Raw genomic sequence first — 23,500 nt, 5'->3', positions numbered from 1 at the left:
GGGGCTTCCGGCGCGGCCATGGCGGCGGAGGCGGAAAAGGAGGCCGCGGCGGGAGTTTATGCGGAGCGGGGCGGCCCCGGGGCGCTCAGCGGGACGGGTCGCCGAAGCCGAGCCGCTGCTGGGCGGCGCGGATCTCCCGCAGCAGCGCGTCGTTCCTCGGGCCCAGCTGCAGGAAAAGGGGGAGGCCGAGGGGCTGGGGTCAGGCAAGGCCAAGGGCGCCCACACACACATACCCCCCCGAGCCCCCCTCCAGGGAACAAACGGCCAATTCCTCGCTCTGCCGGTACCGGCTGGGAGCTGGGAGACCGGCGGGAGGGCAGGGCAGAGGGCAGGAGCTCGGGCAGGGCGGCTTTTCCCATGCCGCATCTTCAGCTGCCGTATTTCCTCTGCCACATCCGCAAATTAAATTTCGGGTGAAAAGGGAAAACGCTCCGCGGTGCGGGAACGCTCTGGGCCGGCTTCTTTCCCGCTCACCGACAAGGCCAGGCCCTGCCCTGCCAACCCCGCAGCAGTGCGGGGGCACAAACCTTGACGGCGTATTTGTAGCACTGCTCTGCCTCCAGCTGCCGGCCTCCCTGGAGAAACGACACAAGAGCAGCTCGTGAGGAAACGTCCCCCAGGGAAATAACGAATTCTGAGAAAGCCTGACGCAAAGGACATTTCCCCAGGGGAGTACGCACGTCTGGGGACAGCAAGCAGTGAGAAAGGGCGTTGCTTTTGCCATCTGAGCACGGTCCCCAAATTATTTTTACCACTGAGGTCTACAATGTGTTCTTTGGGCTCGCGAGCAGATGCCGATAAAACCTCCCGGCGCTGCCAGGCTGGCGGGGGGAGCAGCTGGCTGGGCACTCACTCGCAGGCAGATGAGGGCGAGATATCCCCACACTTCTGCGTTGGTGTTATTGAGGGCATTGGCTTCAGAGAGAGCATCCTCTGCTTCCACCATCTCTTCCAGCTTGCGAGAGAGAAGGAGAGGTGTGAACAAAAGGCAAACAGGCAGAAAGGGCTTCAGAACCCAATGGGCATCTGCTCTAACAGTCGAAGAAACCGGTACAACAAAAGCATCTAGCGGGATTTCCCCGGCAGCGATGCAGGGAAAGGATTTAGCGCAGGGACAGCCAGCTATACCCCGTGCCAGCTCCCGGCTCTCCGGTCAGGTCAACCCTCTCACCGCTGGCTCCTCACCCTGGTGGGAGCACATGCTGTGTGTACAAGTCAGCCCCCACATGTAAGGAAAGCACCACAAACACCTCCACCTCCGGGAACCAGTGCTCCAGCTCCACAGGGAAACATGACTCCAGCCCTGATCCCTGTTCCCTCTGTGCAGTGGCTCCCGCGAGGCACGGCTAGCTGGTGCCCGGTGGGCTGCACTTGCCACTCTGCCTTGACTCCGCAGCCTCTGCAGGAGGCGTACATTTGGCCAAGGGGGAAACAGAGAAGGTCAAGTTCCTTCCCTGTTTGCTCCTCTCAGCCAAACTCCCGTGGAGGCACCTCACGAGGTGTACCTCCAGGAGATACCGCGCTGCTGGTGGCCGGGTGTCCTTGGCAAGCCCTTTAGAGGCGCTGGATTCCTTTGGGTGGGGAAAAGCACCGACATGTTAGCACTCTGCTAACATCCTGCTCAACTCCTTCGTGGTGACAGGCAGGTCGCATGCAGGCAGGCACTCCGAGCGAAGCCCAGGCCCAGATTATGTGTGTGCCATGACATTCTGGGGACAGAGGCGCTGGCGGTGGGATGAGGGGGGAAGGATTGCTGCTCCCAGAGCTAAGGACGACTGTGGCACCCTGACATCTCCTGTACGAGCAGCCCTGGGTGCCAGGCTGGGACTGTGATGGCAGCTCGGCCAGGGGCGTGGGTTTCACAGGCAGCTAAGCTTTATTAAAGGGGATCACGCAAAAGCAAGCCCCGCATCCCGTACCACAGAGCCAATTAAAGCGCAGATGACTCGAAGGTAATTGCACTTACCCTGTAGCAGGCGATTCCCACCCCCAGCCAGGTGAGACAGGACGCAGAGTTCTTGCAGGCGAGCAGGTAGGTCTGCTTCGCCCGGCCGTACTGCCAGGAGAGAGACGATCGTGATTCTCTCTGCATCAAATGCATCGCTCCGCAGCCAGCCCCCCGCCCTCCTCAACAGTTTGCTAAGAATCCCACCGGACACCAACCGGTCCCCACCACTGCTGGGGGGGCTCGGAGCCTGCCCGCTGCCCCTGATGCGGTGGCTCTATGGCAGGTACTAACACAGTGACGGAGAAGTCCCCCTCGTTGCTAGGATGAGCAGAACGGCTCAGCAGGACCCCGAGACCTTGCAGCTGAGCCTGGGACAAAGGAACAGGGCAGGTCCACGCTCCAAGGAGTTGAGTGCTCCAAGGTTTTGCTGTGTTGTGTGATCTTGGCTTATAGCTACAAATAATGGCATCTTGTACCTGGGGTCTGGAACCTACTACTTTGTGTAAAATTCCCTTCCTCCACTCCTGCTGGCTCCTCACCTCTTTCTCTTCCAGGTAGATGGAGCCCAGGCGCAGGCAGACAAAGTGCATATCCGCAGCATCCTCCACAAAACTGATGGTTCGCTCATAGCACTCCTTTGCCTCACCAAAGTCCCTCTTCAGGTAGCACAGGTGCCCTTTCTGAGCCCAGACGTTGGGATTCTGTGCACACAAACCCAGAAGTGAGACGTGGCTGGGAGACGGGAGGGAGAGAGACCTGGGTGAGGGGCAGGGACCCCTGTAACCAGCAGAAAGGAAGAGCTGGCTAGTGTTTGATTATACCAGGACAGATTTTACGTACAGAGTTAAAATCAAGTCAGTGGGCTGCCTGCGTAACACCAGCACTAGGAGCCCCTGCCAGCCTTTCCTTGCACGGTGCCCTGGCCCATGCAAGGCTCCCCAGGTATCACGAGTGTGCAAACAGCATTCGGAAATGTCGGCTTCACAGCCCTCTCTGCCTTCCATTCAACCTGACTCTCCAAAGCCTCCTTTCCTCTCTGCTGAATAGCAGCCTTGTTTCTCCCGAAACAGAGCCTGACTCACCAACAGAGAGAAAGAGGATCAGGATATATACCTCCAAAGGGAAAAGGAAGGTAGGCGCTGCAGAGAGAGGAGTCCTCACTCAGAAATGCCGCCTGTCAGTGCAGGAGGTGACAGAAAGCAAGTAATAAGCGGGGTAATGAGGACGGCAGTGCTGGAGCCGCAGCCTGACGTGGTTCATCAGCTACAATTGTCCCCCCGTGCGGAAATCGCTGCAGACTAGCATTAGAATCGCTCGAGTGGACATGAAGCATGGGCTCTAGGTTCACAGGCAGAGTCTGCCGCGGTATTTGGACAGTGTCCTGCCTCAGGACACCGTGCTGCACCCCAGGAACACACATAGAATTACCATGTAGTCGATCTTAACGGCCTCACAGAGACATTCTTCGCATTTGGAGAAATCTTCCTTCAGCAAGTAAGTCTGGGCCAGCGCCAGGTAGTACGCACAGGAGGGACCTCCCTGAAGGCTCAGCAGCTCGTGGGCAAGCGCCCTGTGAACAAACTGCAGAGGAATGGCACACCGGCACGGTTAGGAGAGCAGGCAAACCACGGGCACCCCCAGACGGACACGGCGGGAGGACTGACTCGCACCTATTTGACTTCCATGAACAGAAAAGAGACAGGAGCTTTTTCCCCCCCGCCCCTCCTTTGAGTATTTACCTCCATTACTTCTAGTTCTGTTTTGCTTTAAGCAACTCTTTCTGCCATATGTAAAATGAAGGCAGGCAGCACAATGGGGCAGTCAGAGAGATCCCACAGGGATGAGACTGTGGGACAGGGACATTCCATAGGTGACAAAAATTACACACGCATCTGAAACAAGAAGGGAGTACTGGCGTCTTGAAAGCATCACCATAATGCATCTCATCTCTGAACGTATGGAGAAGAGCACATCTGCACCGTTTCTGACTTGGCTGTTCCCTCCACAGCAAGCGGTGCTGAGCTGAGGCACCCCGAGAACCTCGCCTGCCTGAGATGACTGTGTCCACAACCAGCATTTTGGTCTGAATGCTCTGCCTGGCCACAGTTTTGCATTTTTGGGCAGTGGTGGTTTTGCTCCATCTTGTGCTCGGCACCTAGGGTAGCCACAGCTTGTTCTCTGAGCCCGAGAAGGGGGCTTGCTGGAGCTTGCCACCAGCTCTTTGGTAGTAACCCACGGAAGGAGACCAAACCTCCCTTCCCACTCCTCTGCTCCACGTTGAGCTGACCTGGATGGCATTGACTTTCATCAGGAATTCCACTGCCTTCATGAAGATTGTGCCGGGAGGTCGACTAAGTCCTGAAACAGGGGATGGTGCTGCAAGAAAACATGTCAACATCAGTCCCAAAGTGGGCTTTTTATTTCTGAAGCAAGAATAGGGGCTGAGACCCTGGTGGGGACAGAGGAATCCCAGCAACATGGTGTAAAACCCGGGAGGTGGCAGAGGAGGCTGAAGCAGAGATTAAGTCAGCATTTCTTTCTGAAGGGCTTAAGTTTTTGTAGAAGATGTATAAAGAAACAATGCTCTTGACCCACTAATTTTCCAGTCCAAACTCAGAGGAAGAAAAGGTAGGAGTTTATGATGGAAGCTCGTCAGAGTTACCTACATCGAGGCCACTGCCCAAACCAACCCAGCAGGGCCTAGAGCACCCAGCACTGCCACCTTTTTGCCACCCACTGGCGAGTAGAGCTGTAGAGGAGGCAGATCACACAACACACGACCAGAGGAGATCCCTAAGGACAGTTTAAGAGCTGGCATCTCTGGAGGGAGACATCCGAGCAGCTGATGAAGGCAGCTGGGTGAAGTGAGATGTAGGGAGAGAGCCGCTTTCACCCCTTGGCTGTCCATCCTGAGATACGCTGCTCTGAAAATCGGGATGAACCTGCTTTGCCTGGAGATTCTCCAGCTAGGGAGAGAGAACAAGCCTTGACGTCTCACCTTGGCATCAGGATGGCCACGCTCAGTGCTCCCAGGTTACTGCCCTCCCTGCCGATCACACGAGGCTGTCTCCCAGCACTGGGCTCTCCCTTACACACCAGGCCCCCATCCCCTAACCTTTCAGGGCTTCCCCCGGTGCAGTAGCCTCTTCCTCAGGTGCCGCGCAGGCCAGGGCAGGCTCCCCCACCTCTGGCGGTTTGTCAGCTGAGCCATCTGGAACCCTCTCTGGAATGAAACCCCCAACAACCGTTAGGTTGCCATAAACTGCCCAGTTTGGAGCATGATTCCACAGAAATGGGGAAGAGAGAAAATATAAAAGATCTACCAGATTTTCAGAACTGCGAAGAAATTTCTTTGCAGGAGGCAATACCTGAGTCCGGGGTTTTGAGTACAAGATTACCACGTGAAGCTAGAAACAGGTATAAATGAGGCAATATCCCTTCCCTCATAATCAGAAGGGGCAAAAAAAGGCATATGATGCTAGGCCTGCCTGCCTGAGGCACTTTGAACACACTGGTGATAACGTTAAAAATAAAACCAGCTGACATTTCCTGCAGCCTGGCCAAATATCTGGGACTTGGGACAGAAAATCTTGGCTTGGGGTGAGGCTGGACGCAGTTAGGCTCCAAAGCAAGCCTTCGGTTCAGGGTCACCACCAAGCGGCTGTTTCGCCCTTTGAATTGGTGAGGCAGCGCTTTCCAAGCCACATTGGGAAGTCACAGCAACATCTTCTGTGAAAGCTAAACCTGGACGACCCTAAGGTATGACTGTCACAGGGGCAGCTCTGCCCTCCCAAAGCCTCAAAAAGTACGCTCGCTTCCTCCAGCCACCCTGGCCACTGCCCACACATCCGTATGTCGGCAGCACTGAGCTGGGGCAGAAAAATAAATGCAACGGGTCCCTCTGCCAGGCTGCGGGTAAGACAAGGCAGTGGCTGTGCTGCTTTCAGGAAGCTTTGTCGTTTAAAGCAGCACGCTTGCCACTGTCGTCTCTCGCTGATGGAGTTCGTGGTCAGTCTATTCTAACTCACAGTCCACATCTTCTTCCTTTTACCCTTTGTATTTCTCCTCGTAGAAACACTTAGAAATTTCTCCTCTCCTTCCATTGTTCACCATTTCCCACACTGCTCTGAGCCCCCCTCCTTGCTGGGGGCCACCTCCTGGCTTTGCCCGGCATTACCTGGCAAGCACTCTTCTGGGCCTGGGCTGGGAGACCTCAAGCACCCGGCAGAAATGTGCTTTTTCCCTTCTTCTCCCTCAGCAGCCTCAGGGATGCTCCTCTCCTTGGTGAGCTGTGCTTGCAGTAGCTTCTTAGCCTCACGGAAGGCCATTTCTGCCTGAATATTATTATTCTGCAGCTCATAAAACAAACCTACGAGAGACAGAAAGACCAGCATGAGCAGACACCCGCCTCTTAGCAAAATCCTTCCCTTAGCCCTCAGATTAGAGTAGGGAGAAGAGGATCAGGGGCAGAAGCAGTGCTTGGCTCTGCAGGAACGCCGTGAGAATGCAGGCTGGCTTGCTTTTGTACCTGAAAGCGTCCAGGCTACAACGCTGGATGGCTCCAAGCAGCAGGCATCCTCAAAGAAAATCTCTGCCTCTTCGTAGTGCTGCAGCATGACGGCCACAATCCCACAGAGCAGCAAGCTGGGACAGGGTCGGACAGGTTAGCCTTGCAGGCCGCAGGCAGTGGTGTGGGGGACACCCCCACTCTCCCACCCAGCCACCAGCAGCACGCAGCACCTTTGGATGTGATGGGGGTCCAGAGAAAGAGCCTGCCGGAAGCACTCCTGGGCTTTGGTTGTTTCCTCAAGCAGGAGGCAGAACGCCCCATAGTCCAGCCAGTACTGGATGTTGCGCTGGTCCTGAGCTAACCTCTAGACAAAAGAGACCACCGCCGGAGTGAGGACTGCTGCAAGCACGCTCAGCACACACAACGGGCTGGGGAGACAACTCTGGAACGACGACGGCTTTTCTCCGGCCACCCCAGCCCAGTTTAGCAACAATAAAACCTTTGGCTGTCACGTGCTAGGGTTTCCCTTAACTGGGATATGCTGGGCTTCCCCTAAGCCTCCTTCACCTAACACATGTCCTTCAGCTTCAGCTGACCTCCTGCTAGTGTCCTGTTAGAGGCCCAGTGTCCCCAGTGCTGACACAGCACACCTTTTGGACCAGCTCATCCCATTTCCCCCGGCTTCAAGGCTGAAGTCCTCAGTGACCCGGCCAGGCTCTGCCTCACATCCTCCAGAGAGCAGCATCTCCCTGGAAAATCCCTCGCACGTTCAGCCTGAATATCCTGGTCACGTTCACCTCCTTCCTCCGTACACAACAGTCAGGGATGGCTGAGCTGTCAGCAACATGGGCCCCACACTGCCGCGATGGCGTGCCGGCTGCCGGCCCAGACGCACGGGAGACAGGCAGGAAAGGACAGGGGATCCTTTACCTGCTGGTGGTAGAGAGACGCCAGCTCATAGTCCTTGTTGACTTCAGCTTCGTGAGCAAAGAGCCAGAGCTGCTCCTCGGTCATGCGGGACACAGGGGCAGGAGAAGCAGCTTCCTCAGACAGTAGCTGGTAGGGAGCGAGACAGAGCGTTAGCCCTGGGGAGGGCAAGAACAGTTCATATGATCCCAGTACAGCAGCAGTCCCCCGTCTGGCACTGCGCCGAGTACAGCCTGGTATGGCTGGGGCTGGGTGGGTTGGAAAGGCAAGCTGTCCCAGCTCCTGCTTGTGGTAGGACACATTCCTGTCATTCCCAGGTACTTTTGCCACACAGGGACAGGGCAATATGCATTATTTGCAGTTGTGACAAGTAAAAGCATCCCCTAGATCAAGGCCATGTCAAACTTCTCTGGTGTCACTTACTGGTGTCCCCAGCTCACGCTGGAAGGTCTGTGCTCTGCCCGGGTGAGCAGCAGATGGCACAGACCCCGCCGCCCTCACCACGAGCCAGCTACAGCGGCTTTTACCAGTGGCATCTCACACATACCCCACCATCAGGATTTCGTAGCGGTGGGATACAGATGTGCTGGACCCTGCCTCCATGTGGCTCGGGGCCCACGTGTGGTAACTGCAGCAAAGGGAAGCACGAGCCTGCTTCTGTCTTGAAGGCAAAAGTCCCCCTGCCTTCACTAAAGGCTGTGTCAAGCCCTGGATCCACAGTAAAGCCGTGTCCCAAGTCACCCATCCCAGCAGCCCCAGACACATTGTCAGGGTTTCTCCCTACCTGGTTCAGGGCAATGTGCATCTGGTCCACGAGGTACACGTAGAGCTCACTGAGAAATGCCTGGAACTGCTCCTGGGTCTCAAACGCTGTGGTCTTCAGGTATTTCTCCCTCACAATCTTCACAACAGCATACTGCGGAGACACGCGACAGTTGGACAAGGCAGGTCCCCTCTGCGCCCCACACCAGCTCCGTAATCGTAGAGCCAGAACACACTGATTTTGCCTGAAGCTCCTATTTAGTTCTGAGGAAGAAATCCAGCCCAGCACTGATAAAAGTAAAAAAAGCAAGCGGGGCGAATACCTTTCCCACCTCCCAGCCCTGGCTCTCCCTGAGACACCGGTGCCCCTTTAAGGGACAGCATGTGGAAGGCTGGTTCCTCTGGCACGGCGAGGGGGTCTCTGGGCAGACCGCGGCCAAGGCCAACGAGCTGAGAGAGGGGAACCCCTCTTTCTGCCAGGGTGGACCGCAAGTGGGCAAGAGCAGTCAGCTTTGCCTTCCTCAGGCTATAAGGATGGTGCAAGTGCACGTGATCAGCTTTGGTTCTCCTGGTGTGTGACCGAAGCAGCTTGATGCCTCCTCTGTTAAAGGGAAAACCCGTCCCTCCCCATGCGTGCTGCAACAGCCCTGGGTGGCAGGAAGGGATTCTGGAGCAACACATCACCCTAAGTTACCACCACGGAGCAGCAGTTCCTCACTGAGAAACTGTGAGGACAAAACCAGTAGGGAAGCAAAAAGCACAATGGACTCTTTACCTTTAGCTGTTCCTTAAAAGCAAAATATTTCCCAGAGATGTTGAGCTCAAAGTTGAGCTGACGCTTCTGTTCCTCCAGGGTTTGGTGGTCTATCGCTCCCCGGTCAGGCAGCCGCTTCCCAAAGAGCTCATGGTATTCACTTAGGATGGCAACGGCAATGCTCGTGACATGGTTGTGATAATCTTCCACGGCCTAGGAAATAAATAAATGATCAAACTTCACAAGTCACTTACACCATTCAACCTCGAAATGTATTTCATTTGCCAGAGCCCACACTTCCCATAAACTCCACCTGACTCAAGACTCAGTTAGTCTGTCATGCATCCTTCCCTGTCCATACCCGAGGGCTGTGAAAATATCTACATGCGAATGCAAAAGAGCTCCTTCATAATTAGATATCGCTCCTGCTATATTTTTCAGTCAGAACCCAGTATTTGAGCCATCGTCGTCTCTTCTATAGCAGTATAATTGGCTGTAAGTAAAATAAATCTCATTTGCTGGGAGCCTTTTAAACTCATGGGCCAGCCCTCTTCAGCAGAGTCTGTAACCTCCATAATCTCGGTGGCAGATGCTTCCATGCGCTGCGATAATCAAAACGTACCACTCTCTGCACTCCAGACAGTCCGGCACAAATCAATTCTGCAGCAGCACTGGGGTCAGTTATTGAAGGGCTGCTTTTTCCCCCACTGTTGCTTTGAATTCACCATCAGCCAGGGGCCATCCGAGGACATGCTCCTTTCGATGGCTGCTCTGTACCCGCAGAAGACGAGCCAGCACTCTCAGACCATTTTCTGAGGATGTCACACACACAAAAGTGCTCAAAACTTCTGGGTGACCTGAGAGTGGTCAGGGCTGATTACATAAAGGTTCTGGCTGAACATAAGGTTCTGGTAGCCTCTTTCTCCAGCATCCCGTTTCCTTCCAAACACCCCCATGCTGCCGCCTTCCCTGCCTTTGCTACGTCTCTCCCCTTCGTATGGGCCGCAAACATGAGTGATGCAGCCTGGGAATGACTTCCCAAGGCATACTACTGCGAAGATAACACATCCAGAGGTTTTCTTTTCCATTTCCTCTTCAAACCTCATCTACATGTTGCTGCAGGGCTCAGGCTGAGAATGAAGATTCTGCTGCGTGAGAGGGATGAGGGCAGGATGAGGTGGCAGAGTGGTGGCCACAGGCTCTTGCACATACCTTCTTGGCACCTGCGATCCGGCGAGGCAGCGGAGGGCGAGGAGGAATCATCTCCTTGACCCTGTCAATGAGAGGACAGAAGAGATCAGCCAGACACGCTGCCAGCAAGGCTGGCTCATCTTGGGCGCAGGAAGCCTGTAGTGCAAGGGCTGCAGCCTGTCTTCGTACCCTGAGACACCTCGCAAGGAGCCGGGGCGCAGAAACTGAAGTCTCAGACCAAAAATGAACTATAAAGACCAGGCAGCTACATTCAATGCTTGTAGCTCATCACAATGTCTTGAGAAAACTAGCTGCTGCCTCACTCCCTGCTGATTATTACACTCCATGGGGATTAGATAAGATTTATTTAGTTGTTATTTTCACAGGGTTTGACTGACCCATCGCACAAAACCTATCGTAGAAGCTCAGGCCAGCAGGTGGGGTTAACATTTGTTATTGCTAGCAATCAAAAACACTCTCCTACAGAAGCAGATCTTTTTATCAAGCTGCCATCCCTCCAACTCACGGCCTCCTGGGCCTCCCAGGACAGCTGTTAGAAAGGTACCAACCTGAGGAAAGCTCTGAAGAATTTTATCACTGTAAACCCCAGGCCACCCGATCCATCGGTCCCCACCGTGGCACAGCACGGCTGTGGCACCTCGCCCCTTGGCCACGCATCGACTCCTAGAGACCGTACCCACCCTGTTTGTACCGCTACTAGAGTTACACTGACCTTTCCAGTATTGACCAAAAGCCCTTAGGATTACCGTATTTTTTACTAAGATTTTATTAAAATCCTTGGTGTCAAAACAGCCTATATTCATTAGGATTTTTATCAAGGTTTCCTGCTTGCTGGTACCGAAACACCTTCGGTCCTTAGAACACAGTCCAGTCCACCAAGCAAAGGTGTCACATCCTTGTGTTGGCTCCTACAACGAGCAAAACAAATCACTTATTCCCCACCAAATGTAAACCGCTCCTGTAACCGTCCTGCCAGCTTACAGAGCCCCTGACCAGCTGCCTTCTCCAGCTCCTGAGCACTGGCCACTTCTCCCACACAAACCCCTCTTGCACCTTCTGCCATGCGGTTTAGTGCCGTGGCCCCGAGTGGTCCCTTTGCTCTGCAGAGACCCGTCGCCACCCCGCACGAAGCCAAAAAAACCTGAGCAAGCGGGTAGGGCAGCTCCCACGCTCACAGTCCCACCCTCGCCCAGCCTCAGAACAGCACGCCGTCACCGACGTGTTACCTCTGCCAGCGGAACAGATGAAACCCAAACTGCTTCACTTTCAGATGAGAAAAAGAAAACCAACAACCACCTGGGGAAAGCGAGCGAGTGAAGAGGGCCAAGCGGAGGCTGACAGAGGATTTTGGATGGAGCCCAAGAGAGAGAGCTGTGGTTTGCTACCGGGATGTGTATTTAAACACCCTTCTAAGAAAAAAGAACCTCACTGTTGATCTCGTCTGCCAGGACACACATGTCATCAGCTGGAGCCCCCCCCGAGACAGGGCCCTTCCCACGCCTCAGGGGGGCTGATTTTTCAGGCCTGACATCTGCAGCTGAGCATGGCAGGTGAACGAGGAGGAACTACCCTGAATTCACACAAGTTGCAGCAGAGTAGAAATGGTATAATAAGGGCCAGGAGAAGGTCTATTCTAAGGGGGGTTCACCTTCCTCAACCTGTTCTTCCTAGAAGACAGCAGGCAGCACAGAAGACAACACACATACTTTCCCTTCAAAGAACGTCTGCTGCTCATACTTCTGTTTGGGAGAGACATACTGCCTGCACTTGTTATTCGTTTGCTGCATTTTCTCTTTTTTATGGAATAAATTATACACGCTAGGCCATTCCTAGATGGTAACGCAGTAGGGCTGCCTCTCTGGACAGGAAGAAACTGCCTCAAATCAAACAGACAGCAGAAGACTCCAAGTAGCAGAGATGAGAGAGCAGCTCTACAGCAGAACAACGTGAAAACTAATATAAGAGCCGAGGGACGGGTAGAAAATTGTGAGAAAACTTCCGAAAAGGACAAAATGACAAGAATGCTATGTTGAAGTTACAGCAGTCCACGCTGGTGGCCTGTCCTGACCAAGCAGCTGAACATCATGTGCAAGAGGCAAGCCCGTGGGGATTAATGGGAAACAAAGCCCCGGACGGGAACGCAGACACTGTTATGCTGCTCTGCTGTCTCTCTTTTTGAGAGGAATGGCAGGGAGATGCCAGCTCGGATGAATGCAAGTGTTTTCCCCACACACCAGATGCCACCTATTAAGCAGTCTGGCCAAATTCTCCCCCCGATTCCAGCGGGCTTCGGCTCAGGCCCTCAGTTGATACTCACAGAGCGCTCCAAGGGGGTGGCTCGCTATACAGCCCTGTTTCTATCCTGCAGAAATGAGCTGTCAGCCCCAGAGTTACAGCACGTCTTTACGCACCGTCTGGTGAGCTCCTCTTGCAATCGCTTTGGTACCAAGGCCTTGTCCAGCTTTATCTCCATCACCAGGAACGTTCCTGCTTCAACGTATTGCTGTGAAGATAAACATTGCTCTCTCAGTGTCGTGCTGTCTAGAGCCGCTACTGGCATGATGAAAGACTGAGCATATAGCTACAGATCTTTCACAATTCCTCTTCAAACTGCAGAGATACAGCTTGTTTTATAACCTGCCCTCAGAATGATTTACAGCAGCAAAATTCAGCTCAAGAAATCAGTCTAGGAAAAAGGAGAAAGCCCAGATAATCAATCTGCTTGCAGAATGAATACGCATTGTAGACATTTTGAGGAAGAAGCCAAAATAGGAAGGAACCCTTTTAAATACATGCCTAATTAGTTACAGAGACCTTCTATCCCAATGCTAGACTGCCCTCCAGCTGGACGTCACTGGAAGAGCTCCAGGACAGCGTCTACGTAAAATATCCCTTGTCCATTCATCCCTTTGAAGAATTTAATTGCGTGAAAGGTGTGAGAGACAGGCCCCGTGACGGTCTAGCAGTCTTTCCTTCTCTTTGGAGATACATAATTACCTGTCCATCAAGGTTGAGATATGTGACATTTTCAGCTTCTACAGTGGCGTCTGACAACTGGAGTTTGGGCATGATGGACATCTGTTGAAGGAAAAGGAAAGATGTCTCTTGTTTCAGATTCAGTAAACCTCACCTTCACAAATTAAGGATGTGAATTCTACATTTGTTCAGGCAGCATGTGCTAAATTTCAAGATAATGAGTATCTCTCAGTTGGCTGAGGTAACACAGCATCAACCCTTGGTTTCTGCCCCAACTACCTCTGAGGTGGGAATGGAGCAATCACATTGCAATATGCTTCTCTAGACCTTACCCTTCTGTTGGAATCCTTATCTTTGGTGATTTTCTCTTTATCTTCCTTCAGAGTCTTGCTGGGAATGGCTCTGGAAAGGGGAGTACTGATTCCTGGGGTCCACAGCCCTTCCTTAGTCAGGCTGAGTTGCGGCCTGAGATCCCGGAAAACACTGCGCTGACTTTTAGTCTGAAAAAGAGAGGGAACAGAAGCAATCAAGGCACAAACTAGGCTTCCCCACCCCTTTGCCTAACCTCTCATAAAACACTTGTTGTCGGGGTCTTAAACGCATTAAGAAGTTATGATGGCTGTGAAGCCTCAGGTTAGACTATAAAACGAGCTGCCTGAGAAAGCTTCAGTAGGGTCTCCCTTGTCTTCTCTTTCCAGAGTGAGGTGCTGGCCCTTGATTCTTGCCTGAGCTATGTGGTAGATTTGCTGGAACTCAGCTCCATGCTGCCCTGATCCTGACCCACTGGCCTGAATTCCTGGCTTGATCCTGGACCTGCCCCACAGCTATGGTCTTGCCTGGTGATGTGGACTGTTAGATGAACCTGGCTACCCTCACCAGGTCTGCTCTGCAATTTTTTGGGTGCCCCCGGCTGCCCTGCAGTGACTCTCGGCTTCTGGCTCACCTTCCGGCATGGAGCAGCTTCCCTGACACACGTCAGCGAATTGCAAGGAACAGGTTTTTCAGATCGTCTGTTTACACACTGTTGACCCCTTAGACAGGCAGCTCCCTCCCAGCCGTCACTAGCTGGGCTAGCAAGAACTGAGGGGATCCTGGGAAGAGGACGGAGCAGCTGCACCGAGTCCCTCCAGACCAAGAAGCGGCCCAAAGCACCCAGAAAACCAGCAGAGACTGGCAAACAGCCGTGTGCCCAGCCCTGCTCTGCAACAGCCAGCGGGAGCATGGAGGCCGAGAGAAGGGCTGTAATTCACCCGGCCTGGACAGCAGCGCTACAGGGACCGTGGGCAGAAAAACCAGGCTGTGCGTCCGCCCTCCTGAAACAAGCCCAGGTCTGTTCCGGGAGTAGTGTGGGAAAATGGAGATGTAACTGTCACTCTTAGAGTGGGGAGAAACGCAAAGACAAATAAACCTCCGTGAGGTACAGCTGAAAGAACTCCAATGACAGCTTTTTCAGTTGTTGCCTGGGGTAACGCTATCCTTTTAGAGCCACTGTTTGCTCTTCCCAGCAACGCGGTTCATTTGCCCATGTTCCAGACTGGGGAGAGAGGAGTGTTCTTACAGCTCTCCCTGCTCAGCTGCTGGCAGAGAAGGGAGTGGAGTGAGATTCAGAGCCTCGCTCAGCCTCCAGACCTGCTCACGCACGCCCAGAAATCCCCTCCCTTTGAGAAGTCTGCACCTAAAAGCTTGTCTCATTATTTTTCTCCATCACCAGAAGGGCAGTGAAATTTCAGAGCCAGCCTCCAAGTACCACGCTGCCTGCTCCCCAAACACCACGCTGCCCATGCTGCCTGCTCCCCAAACACCACACTGTGCAAACACAGCTGCCGAGCTGGAGTGGAGCCTGACTGTCTGGCCCGCTCTCACCTTCTCGAACACCTCGCTGTCTTGGTAGGTAAAGACACGAAAAGCCCCTCGGATCTGCTTCACACCAGGGCACAGCAAAGGCACCATGTTGACATATGCCACGCCATGGACAAAAATCTGCTTGTCCTCATCTCCCTGGAAACACAGAGCAAGGGACTGAGATACTAAATGGACTGTTATTCTCTGTAAGGAAACAAGGTCACCGATCCCATTAAGAAGAGGCCACACAGCAAACTGATGCACCCAGCGAGCCAGTGGCTCTCTGTCACTGGCGTACAGCCGAGACAACCTGGATGAAAGCACTGGAGTCATTCGATATGTAGAATATCAATTTTATTCCAATCCCCGCAGGGCGGCTTTTCTCTCTGATGCCCACACTGTGCCATTCCTCAGGATGGTCTTTTCGAGATATGGTTGCGAAATTACCAACTATGATGTGGTTAGAAATCCAAGCAACCCTACCAGAGCTGTGCATCTCAGGTTTGACAGAAATCTGGTAGGTAAGGAAGTCTGAGAGTCTGAGCTAGCAGCAGACTGTGAGGGTAAGGGAAAAGGATCTCTGTCAGAGCTGCAAAATCCTGGCACCAATGAATGCAGAAAGAGATTTATACCAACTTACATGAGTTTTCCCTGGAACAGATTAGGAGCTCTGACACGATCAGCTGCCCGGAACAGAACGATTAGCTAAGGGACTGTTTCTTTGTTAACCTCCCCCCCCCAGGTTTATGTGCAAAAGCAGAACTTATTTACGCCCCAAGAAAGAAGGCATGAATTTCTTCAAAATGCTCCAAAAACCCATTGGCTGAAGATACGCTCAGTGAGTTACCTCAATTCTCAGAAAGCACCCTCTCCCTGACCCCTTTCCACCGAGCTACCGCAGACTGTCAGCGAGAGCTCTGTATGCTATAAGGAAAAAATATTATCCTTTGTCTATTTAACAGCTCTATAAGGCTGATTAATCCCTCTACAAAGCCTCTAGCTCTCTGACTCGCTTTGGCTGGCTCAAGGCTGGTTTTGGTATTACAAAGGCATTGAAAGGAAAATGCTCGATAACGCAGTGCTGCTCCACAAGCCAGAACAACATATGCCTCCCCACTTTTACCTTGTCAGCTTTGCTAGTTTTGCCTTTGCTGGGTGAGGCCACAGACATCCTGCAGACCTCCACGGGCCAGTACTGGCACTCCGCAATGCGCTTCTGCAGGCTGAACACAAAGGAGAGCACTGAGAAGATGCAGAAACCAAGCTGGAGAGCCACACTGCCCTCCTTTCTGCCCCAGCAGCCCCAAAACATCCCCCCTTGAGTTGGCTTCAACCCACTCCCACAGCAAGCGCTCTCGGGCCACTGGAACATGTGTGCTTTGGGACGGGCTTGGTACATTTTCTTCTCCATCTGCTGCTGTGTGCATTTATAGCACAACCAGCTATAAAACAATTGTGAGAGCGACACACTAGGTTTTCTCTCTCCCCTGGTTACTTCAGAAATGAAACAAATAAAAAGGAACGTGATTAACTTTGGTATAAATCCTGGATTGCACAGAGCAAGCAGACCCTGAGCTCCCATTCAATGTGCCTGGTAACTCTGAAACCAGCAGGCAGGCTGATGAAAGTGTAGGGGAAAAAAATTTTTTACAAATCAAACAAGATAGGAGGGAGTATTTCCACTCATGAGGAGTAATTTGGCTGTGAAACTCACAGCCATGATGCAGCTGAGGCGAAGAACGTAGCAGGACTCAAAGAAAAATGGGATGCTTATCCTGATCTTGAGCATATCTGGAGCTGCTAAAGGTAATGTTTATCCAATAAAAAAGCAAATTAAGAGTGCCCACATGGAGCAAAAGGATTTTAATGTATTGGGAATTCAGCAAAACTTAATTAGCAGCTCAGAGGAGAGCTGTGTGGGCCACTCTACTCCACATCTGCTCACATCAACTCTGCTGCCCCTTCCTTCAAACTGCGGAGGGAAGAGCCACCAGCTCCAGTTGCTGGCAGCACGAGCGAGCATTGACAGCCTGGAGACAGCAACTACAGCCAATTCATCTTCTCCCACCGCAGCAGAACCAAGCTGCTGCCAGCAACTAAAGGCAGTTAGCGCTCCCTTGCTCCTGTGAAAACCTTTAGCCAACAGCCAGCCATAGCAGCCACAGGAGGCGAAGGCAGAGCCGTGGTTCGACCACGTAAGAGGTCTGAGAGCACCTGCATGTTGCTGCTCCTGACATGGGTCGCTCTGCTGAGTGCATTCTAGGGTTGGTTTCTCCCCACCGCTCCGTGCTGGAAGGGAGGTTCTCAGGTCCCTTACACGACTACTGCAGCGGGATCCAGGTAGCAGCGCCTTTCCGTGTCCCATACAATTCTCTTCATGCTTTCTGCTTGGATCCTAAACTCCCTGTCCTGTGAGAAACAGCATGCGATCAGAGGCAGGACAGCAATCTCTACAGCCTGCGTCACCCCCCAAAACGCTCCCTGGGAGAGAATGTGGGTCAGACAGAGAGATGTCCAGCTCACCGTACCCAGGCCGTCACAGCAGACACCAGAGCCCATTAACACGAAGAGCCTGGCTCCCAAGGAGGTAACACAACTCCCAGCCCAGCAGCTCCGGAGTGGGTAGCTTACTGGAGCCCAGACCTGCCACGTGCACCCTGGGGAACTCTCCTGCGGTGAGCTAGCACGCCCGCTGTCCCAGGGGAACCACCGCCGTGCCTGGGTGCCGCGCAAACGACCGACCACCCGCCTTCCTCCCCTCCCCCTGTAATGAGTCTCTGCAGCTCTTTCTCCGTCCCTTCAGTGACACCTGTCTGTTCTCTTCCAGCCATGACACTGCCAGTCCTTCCTCACCTCTCTTTTGTTGAGCTCTCCATCCTCATCCTCATAGGGACCACCAACGATGAAGGAGTTGGGTATGCTCAGAGCACCGGGAGCCATGACGTTAGCAAGGGGCCATTTTTTGGGCCGGGGTAATGGCTCTTTTTCACCAGCAAGCTTCAGGATGCCATTCTTGAAGAGCAAGGGGAATTCCTTCTAGAGAAACATGAGAATGAAAAGGACTTGCACTTCCAACACGAGCAGGAGCAAGTGCCAGCTGCTCCGAGCTGGGTCTAACAAAGCGAAGCAGCAGTGCAGGGGCCTGGCTTGGAAAACGCACTCCACCACAAGCATACAAAGAGTGGAGAAAAAATACAAATAGCCACGTGGAAAAAAAAAAACCTGCCAGTTTCAATCCAAAAGTTGCCGAGCAGACCTTCGTTTGTTGGTTGCCTGCTAAAGGAAAGCACAGGAGCTGTACACCCCACGGGCCTGGACACTTGTTCCCCAGTGGGAACGTGGCAGAAGAATCCACTTTGTAGCAGCCAAAACCCCTCTCTCTGTGCCTGGACCGATCCTCACCTCCCCAGCTGCTGGTACTTGCAAGCAAGCCATGTAGTTTTGCAGGGGTCCGGTTGGAGCAAACGCTTCGGGGACAGAATAAGCTGCCTCCAGCGTGACGCTCAGGAGGTTGCCATTTGAAAGCTGCGTTGCAGAAAGCAGGGGCTCTTTGGTGCACACTGTCACTTCAAGGCCACCCTGTGAGACAAGGATAAAGTAGAGCCAGTAACCCGACAATTATAACTCTCCCGCTCTTGAGGGAGAAGCAAGCAGAAACCCAAGGCCAGAATGTATAAGGTTCTCCTATTCCTCAGCTCGGATGTAAAATAAACCAAACCAGCACAGAAAGGAATTTCATGATCAATTTGTCTGAATTGTGAATATTTGTTTAAATCGGAGCCTGCTTGAGGCATGGCACATACCCCACGGGCCTCATAAAACGAGCCAGGGAGAAAGAGTCAGGGCGTCCTAAAATGAGCCACGGAGAAAGAACATCAGGATTGGAAAATAATGATTTTCCCCTGGTGATTCAGAGCATGCCAAAGCTAGGGCCACGCTTTGACTCTGCCCTATCTCCACGCGCTGTGTACAGTCTTTAATTACCTGGATGGATGGTGTGCAACAAAAAACCAGCTGGTCAGCATTTATTATCTCTCCTCCCTAATGGGTGCCCCCCCTGCCTTGCTCTCCTGTGTAACACCTCTTAAACACAGAAAAGTTGATGCAATATCTGCCCCTCCAATTCACTCGCAGCGCTAACTGCGGGCAGACTCAGGAGCAAAATTAGACACATTTTCCCACTTTCCTACTTCATTCCCTGCTTTGTTTACTGGGTACTTTTCAACCGGCTGAATGAATAAGGACCTTGCAGGAAAGGCAGTCAGACCTTGTACAATAATGGACTCAGGCATTTTATCCACAGAAAGGAAGACTAATAAAGCTGGGCAGGTGCCTTTGCTTTTTTCCTGATTTTTCAGCACTGTGCTTTCCATCTTGAATATTTTTTTCCAGAGCAATTTGGTGGCTGCACACATTAGCATTTCCTAGCACGACCTCACCTATCATAGGCAACTAGGGACAGACGTCAACAGGAGTAGGAAAGGCCTCCAAGCTTGTAACATATAGGGCTGGAACACATCCGCGATGAGCCAGGCGGCTGAGTCATGCTCACCTTCCCATTAAAAAGCAGCAGAGCGCCGAACGAGCGAAGAAACAGTTCCAAATTCCACATACCTTGGCCTCAGGCTGAAGGCTCTCTAATGGAGAGGTAGGCACTGCATACAAAGGAGCTGAGACCTTAAATGAACACTGTCCTGGGAAGAAACAGGAACGAGAGCAGCATGAAGTGAGACCCGCTGTAGAGAAATCATGGCTTAACTCCCAAGGTGAGTTACTGATATCACCCTCTCTTCCCCCAGCACCCAGCTTTCTACAGACACTGTGAAGTGCATTTTGTCAAAAGGAGATGAGTTATAGGGAGGGCTCCATAACCAAAGATCAAAAAGTGCCAGGGACCGAGTGGTTATGGAGGCCGCAGAAGTCGCTGTTGTACCTTTCAGCAGAGGTAGAAGGTCCACCACAGCTTGGCCAAGAGGCACGGTCTTCTCCATCTGCTTCTTCTCCCTTTGCAACACTTCTATCACTGTCACTAGAGAGATAGAGAGAGAGGAGCTGGCAGAGTTTCTCAGACGGCTTCAGACCAGCAATTCAGGGGCTGCTAAGGGTCCACGTGTGCTCCAGCACACGCTCCTACTTCATCTCCCAAGGCCCACAAAAGCGGCAAAGCCAAGGAGCACAGGCCAACATGAAAGGGGATTCTTCCAGCTGGCAGAGGTGGGAACAGAAGTGCTGAGATTCCCCCCGCCACTGCTGCTGAAGTGCTATTCTTGAACGAGTGACTCGTGCGACAGGCAGGCACAGCGGAGCAGCTGACAGCACCCACCTCCAAGGAGGGACATTCAGCATCAGGTACTTACAGAGCACAGGTTTTTGCGCAATGTCATCGAAGGAGTTAGGCCCATTGGGGCTGCACTCAAAGCTGGTCATGAAATTATAATTTGCTGTCCCATTTGGCAAGACGTCAGTCTTGGACGAGTCTCCCAAGATGGCTCCGTTGTACTCCGCACGCACCAAAGTAACTGACGCATCGCTTTTGATACTTGTCTGTCAAACACAGACAGCACATTAAGCAGTTTATTCTGCCCATGATCAAAGTTGCCTCTGGGAGGCAGCTCAGTTCAGGGCCCGGGACAGAGTAGGCTGGTGGAAGCCTTTGGCTGTTCCACTACGGGAATGGGGAAGAGGAGCGGAGCTGGGCTGTGCTAAGCCCTCACCCTTCCCTGTCTTTAGGAGGGAAATTGCCGGCTCCCCCGTGCTGCGATGCCCCAGGGATTGTCAAGAGCTGCTGCTGGAAGGGTTTGGGGACAGAGGGGCCCAGGCTTCACCTCAGGAAAGGCAATGAAAGATGCATCTGAAGCAAATCCAAAAATATCCCATTGATATTTTTGTGCTTCCAGGAAGCTTGAGACTTTGTCGTCTCCTAAGAAGGTAGCTCCTGAGCTGCATGGCTGAGCTCACAGGACACTTGTGTATATCGCATGGCTGGAGAACGCCCTGAAATGAAAGAGGGGCTCCAGCAAGCTCTTTGGGGAGCTCTGCAATTTGTGGTTACACCACCTTCATACCACATGCTTTAAGCAGAGATGAGGAGGTTCGAATTTTAAAACATCTCCGCAGAGGGGCTCAAACGTGGGTGAACAGGGGTGAACCGGGCACCTCCACAGCAGCAAGAAGTGCTGAGACAGGTAGTTACCGAGGAGCCTCCCTGCAGGAGAAACGCAGTTTATTTCTCCATCTGGGGAAGAGCGGCCGCTGCCCTGAACACAAGGACTGTTGTACCCAAACCCAGCTTTTCTGTAGTCCTGAGCCACAGGGATGCCTGGTCTCCACAGGCCCCTCCGTCAGCTCCCTCTTACCATGTCACTGGGGTAATTAGTTCCATATTGGCTCTTGCACAAAAAGAGACTTTATTCACTTGGTTTTAATTTTCAGTCCTTCTGACTGTCTCCTTGAGCATATATTCTATGAATGGCTAAACAGAAGAATCCAATTAACCTTCCTCTGCACCACTAATTATCCTAGACTTCTCTCTCATCCTTCTCTACATCGCCTCTAATTAAGCAGATTCCACACTCCTTATAGCTGGATTTTTTTTCATATTGTTGTTCTTATTATTGCACTTTTGTAACCTTCTCTCCTTTTGCGATAGCCTTTTCTAAGACAGAGCAGTCAGAACCACAAAGCAACATTCCGCATGCAATCAGTCCACCGGTCTATTATTTTCAGCATTGTTTTCCCTCCTCTTATCTTCTCACCTGAGGTGCTGTTTGCTGAATCTATCGGTGTGAGAGGTAACCAAATACTACAACCTAAGAAACTCAAAACCACCCAGTTAGGTGCTTTTGGTTTGCTTTTTTTTTTTTGGTCTGCAGCTTGAGCAGAGGCAGGGATTTGCATTTTTCTGCTTGCAGCAGTAGCTGAGCTTCTCCTCCGCATTCCCTCCTAAATGCCAGTTCCTCTCGAAGACTTTAAGGACAGCTGGGTGCATCATGCAGCACATGGAAACCACAGTAGTCATGGGTTGATTGGAACCAGCTTGCCCTGTAACTGCACTGGAGCCACTGCCTTTTTAAACTAGAGCCGCCCCATTGGTTTCAATACCATTTAAACTGCTGTAGCTGGGAAGAAAATCTGGCTTGATAGACAAGGTTGGATCTTTTTAGAGGTATTTGACTCACTGATACACATTCTCCCTTGTGTTTTGCTTAAAAAAAAGCTGCCATTTGCATAGAGTTAGGCAGAGAGATACATTTCAACGCAGCACCTCTAGACCGCTGCCGAGGAGGTCCGTTCCCCAATCTACGTGAGTCACAAGCCTTCGCTCTGCGCGAACAAGCCCTCAGCAGGGAGGAGGAAGCCACAGACAGCGTGGCATCGCTGAATCTCCGATATTCTCACCACTCCTTCCTCTAGCCTTATCACTGAGGTCTCGAATGGGATGGCACCGCACAAAATCGCTCTGGCCTCATTTATTAAACCAGTAGAGACATTTTCAGAACTTTACCAGGTCCTGAGCCTTCAGTACGGTGATCTGGACCGGTGTTGCGGGTTGTGACTCGCTGGGAAGCGCTGCGGCAGCAGGCAAGGCAGAGGGCTCCTTTCCAATAGGCAGCCCCGCAGGGACCTCCATGGCTCTGCGGGAAAAAAGAATGAGGAAAGAAACATGAAACTGCTCTGTTCCTCTCCCAGAACCATCTACAGGACACAGCAGCCGTGGTTGGTAGCAGTATTCAGGGCTTGGCTGTCAAAACACCGTTGAAAGCGCAGGGCTTTGTCAGTGACGAATCTCTCGTGAGGAGCAGGGGGAGGACAGGGAGAAATGTAATGCGAAAATTATCCGGCTCTGTAAATTTAACCCAGCTGCAGCTCTCAGCTCCTCCGTGCACACGGGAAGGGTTCGGTGCCACAGGCTGCTCTCGGCAGGGCCCTCCCCAGCGCAGGGCACGGCCCTGGGCTCTCCTTTGCGTCTTGCTTAACTTCAACGAGAGGCTGCGGGGCCGAAGGTGTGTGGCTACCAGCCCGTCCCCACGCAGCTCCCACACACGCCCGGGGGACCTGGCTCCATCCCGCACCACAGGGCGTGGAATCCCTCCGGAGACGCGGCTGGGCCGAGGTCACCCCAGTCCCCCCACCGCAGCCCGGTCCCTCAGGCTCCCCCAGCTCCAGCCACCCCAGCCAGCATGCGGGGGTACCGGTGTCCGCCCCGAGGCGGGCAGCCCCCTCGGCGCGGCCTTCCTGCCGCCACGGACGGGCCCGAGGTGCCCGCAGGCCGCGGGGTGCGGCCTGCAGCCTCTCACCGCACCGGCCCCAGGAGGCCGCCGGGGATGCGGGGCGCGGCGGCGGCGGCGGGGCGCGAACCCGTGGCCTACCTTCCTCAGGGGAGGGCCCGCGTCCCGTAACCACGGCGACGCGGCTGCTCCCGCGAGGTCCCGACGCCTCGCGAGGCCCCAGCTCTGCACCACGTGTTGGGGGGGGCGTGTCTATGAAGCCGCCGCCGCCATGATGGGTGTGGGCAGCCCTTACCAAGCCCCTGTGGGGCGCCCCATGGGGCGGGGGGGGTGTCTCCCCG

At 53.1% G+C, this 23,500-nt stretch overlaps 1 protein-coding gene across 1 annotated transcript; it reads right to left on the bottom strand.

Annotated features, from left to right (window-relative positions):
* Positions 1-85: 85 nt before the first annotated feature.
* On the bottom strand, positions 86-22,561 carry CFAP70 (cilia and flagella associated protein 70; the record flags this gene model as incomplete). Its single annotated transcript, XM_082006791.1, has 27 exons — positions 86-166; positions 528-575; positions 854-955; positions 1,967-2,056; positions 2,488-2,649; positions 3,377-3,529; positions 4,236-4,324; positions 5,064-5,171; positions 6,126-6,317; positions 6,477-6,592; positions 6,689-6,822; positions 7,389-7,514; positions 8,170-8,301; positions 8,923-9,114; positions 10,114-10,174; positions 12,525-12,616; positions 13,111-13,191; positions 13,422-13,589; positions 14,953-15,087; positions 16,055-16,154; positions 17,249-17,340; positions 17,785-17,967; positions 18,334-18,510; positions 19,546-19,625; positions 19,865-19,960; positions 20,289-20,475; positions 22,436-22,561. The coding sequence occupies 27 exons, from the start codon at positions 22,559-22,561 to the stop codon at positions 86-88; spliced, it is 3,303 nt and encodes a 1,100-aa protein (XP_081862917.1).
* Between the last annotated feature and the right edge of the window lie 939 nt (positions 22,562-23,500).

The sequence above is a fragment of the Phaethon aethereus genome, assembly GCF_964289735.1.
Source record: "Phaethon aethereus genome assembly, chromosome: 15".
Classification (NCBI taxonomy): Eukaryota; Metazoa; Chordata; class Aves; order Phaethontiformes; family Phaethontidae; genus Phaethon; species Phaethon aethereus.
This window is presented reverse-complemented; position numbering and strand designations above follow the sequence as displayed.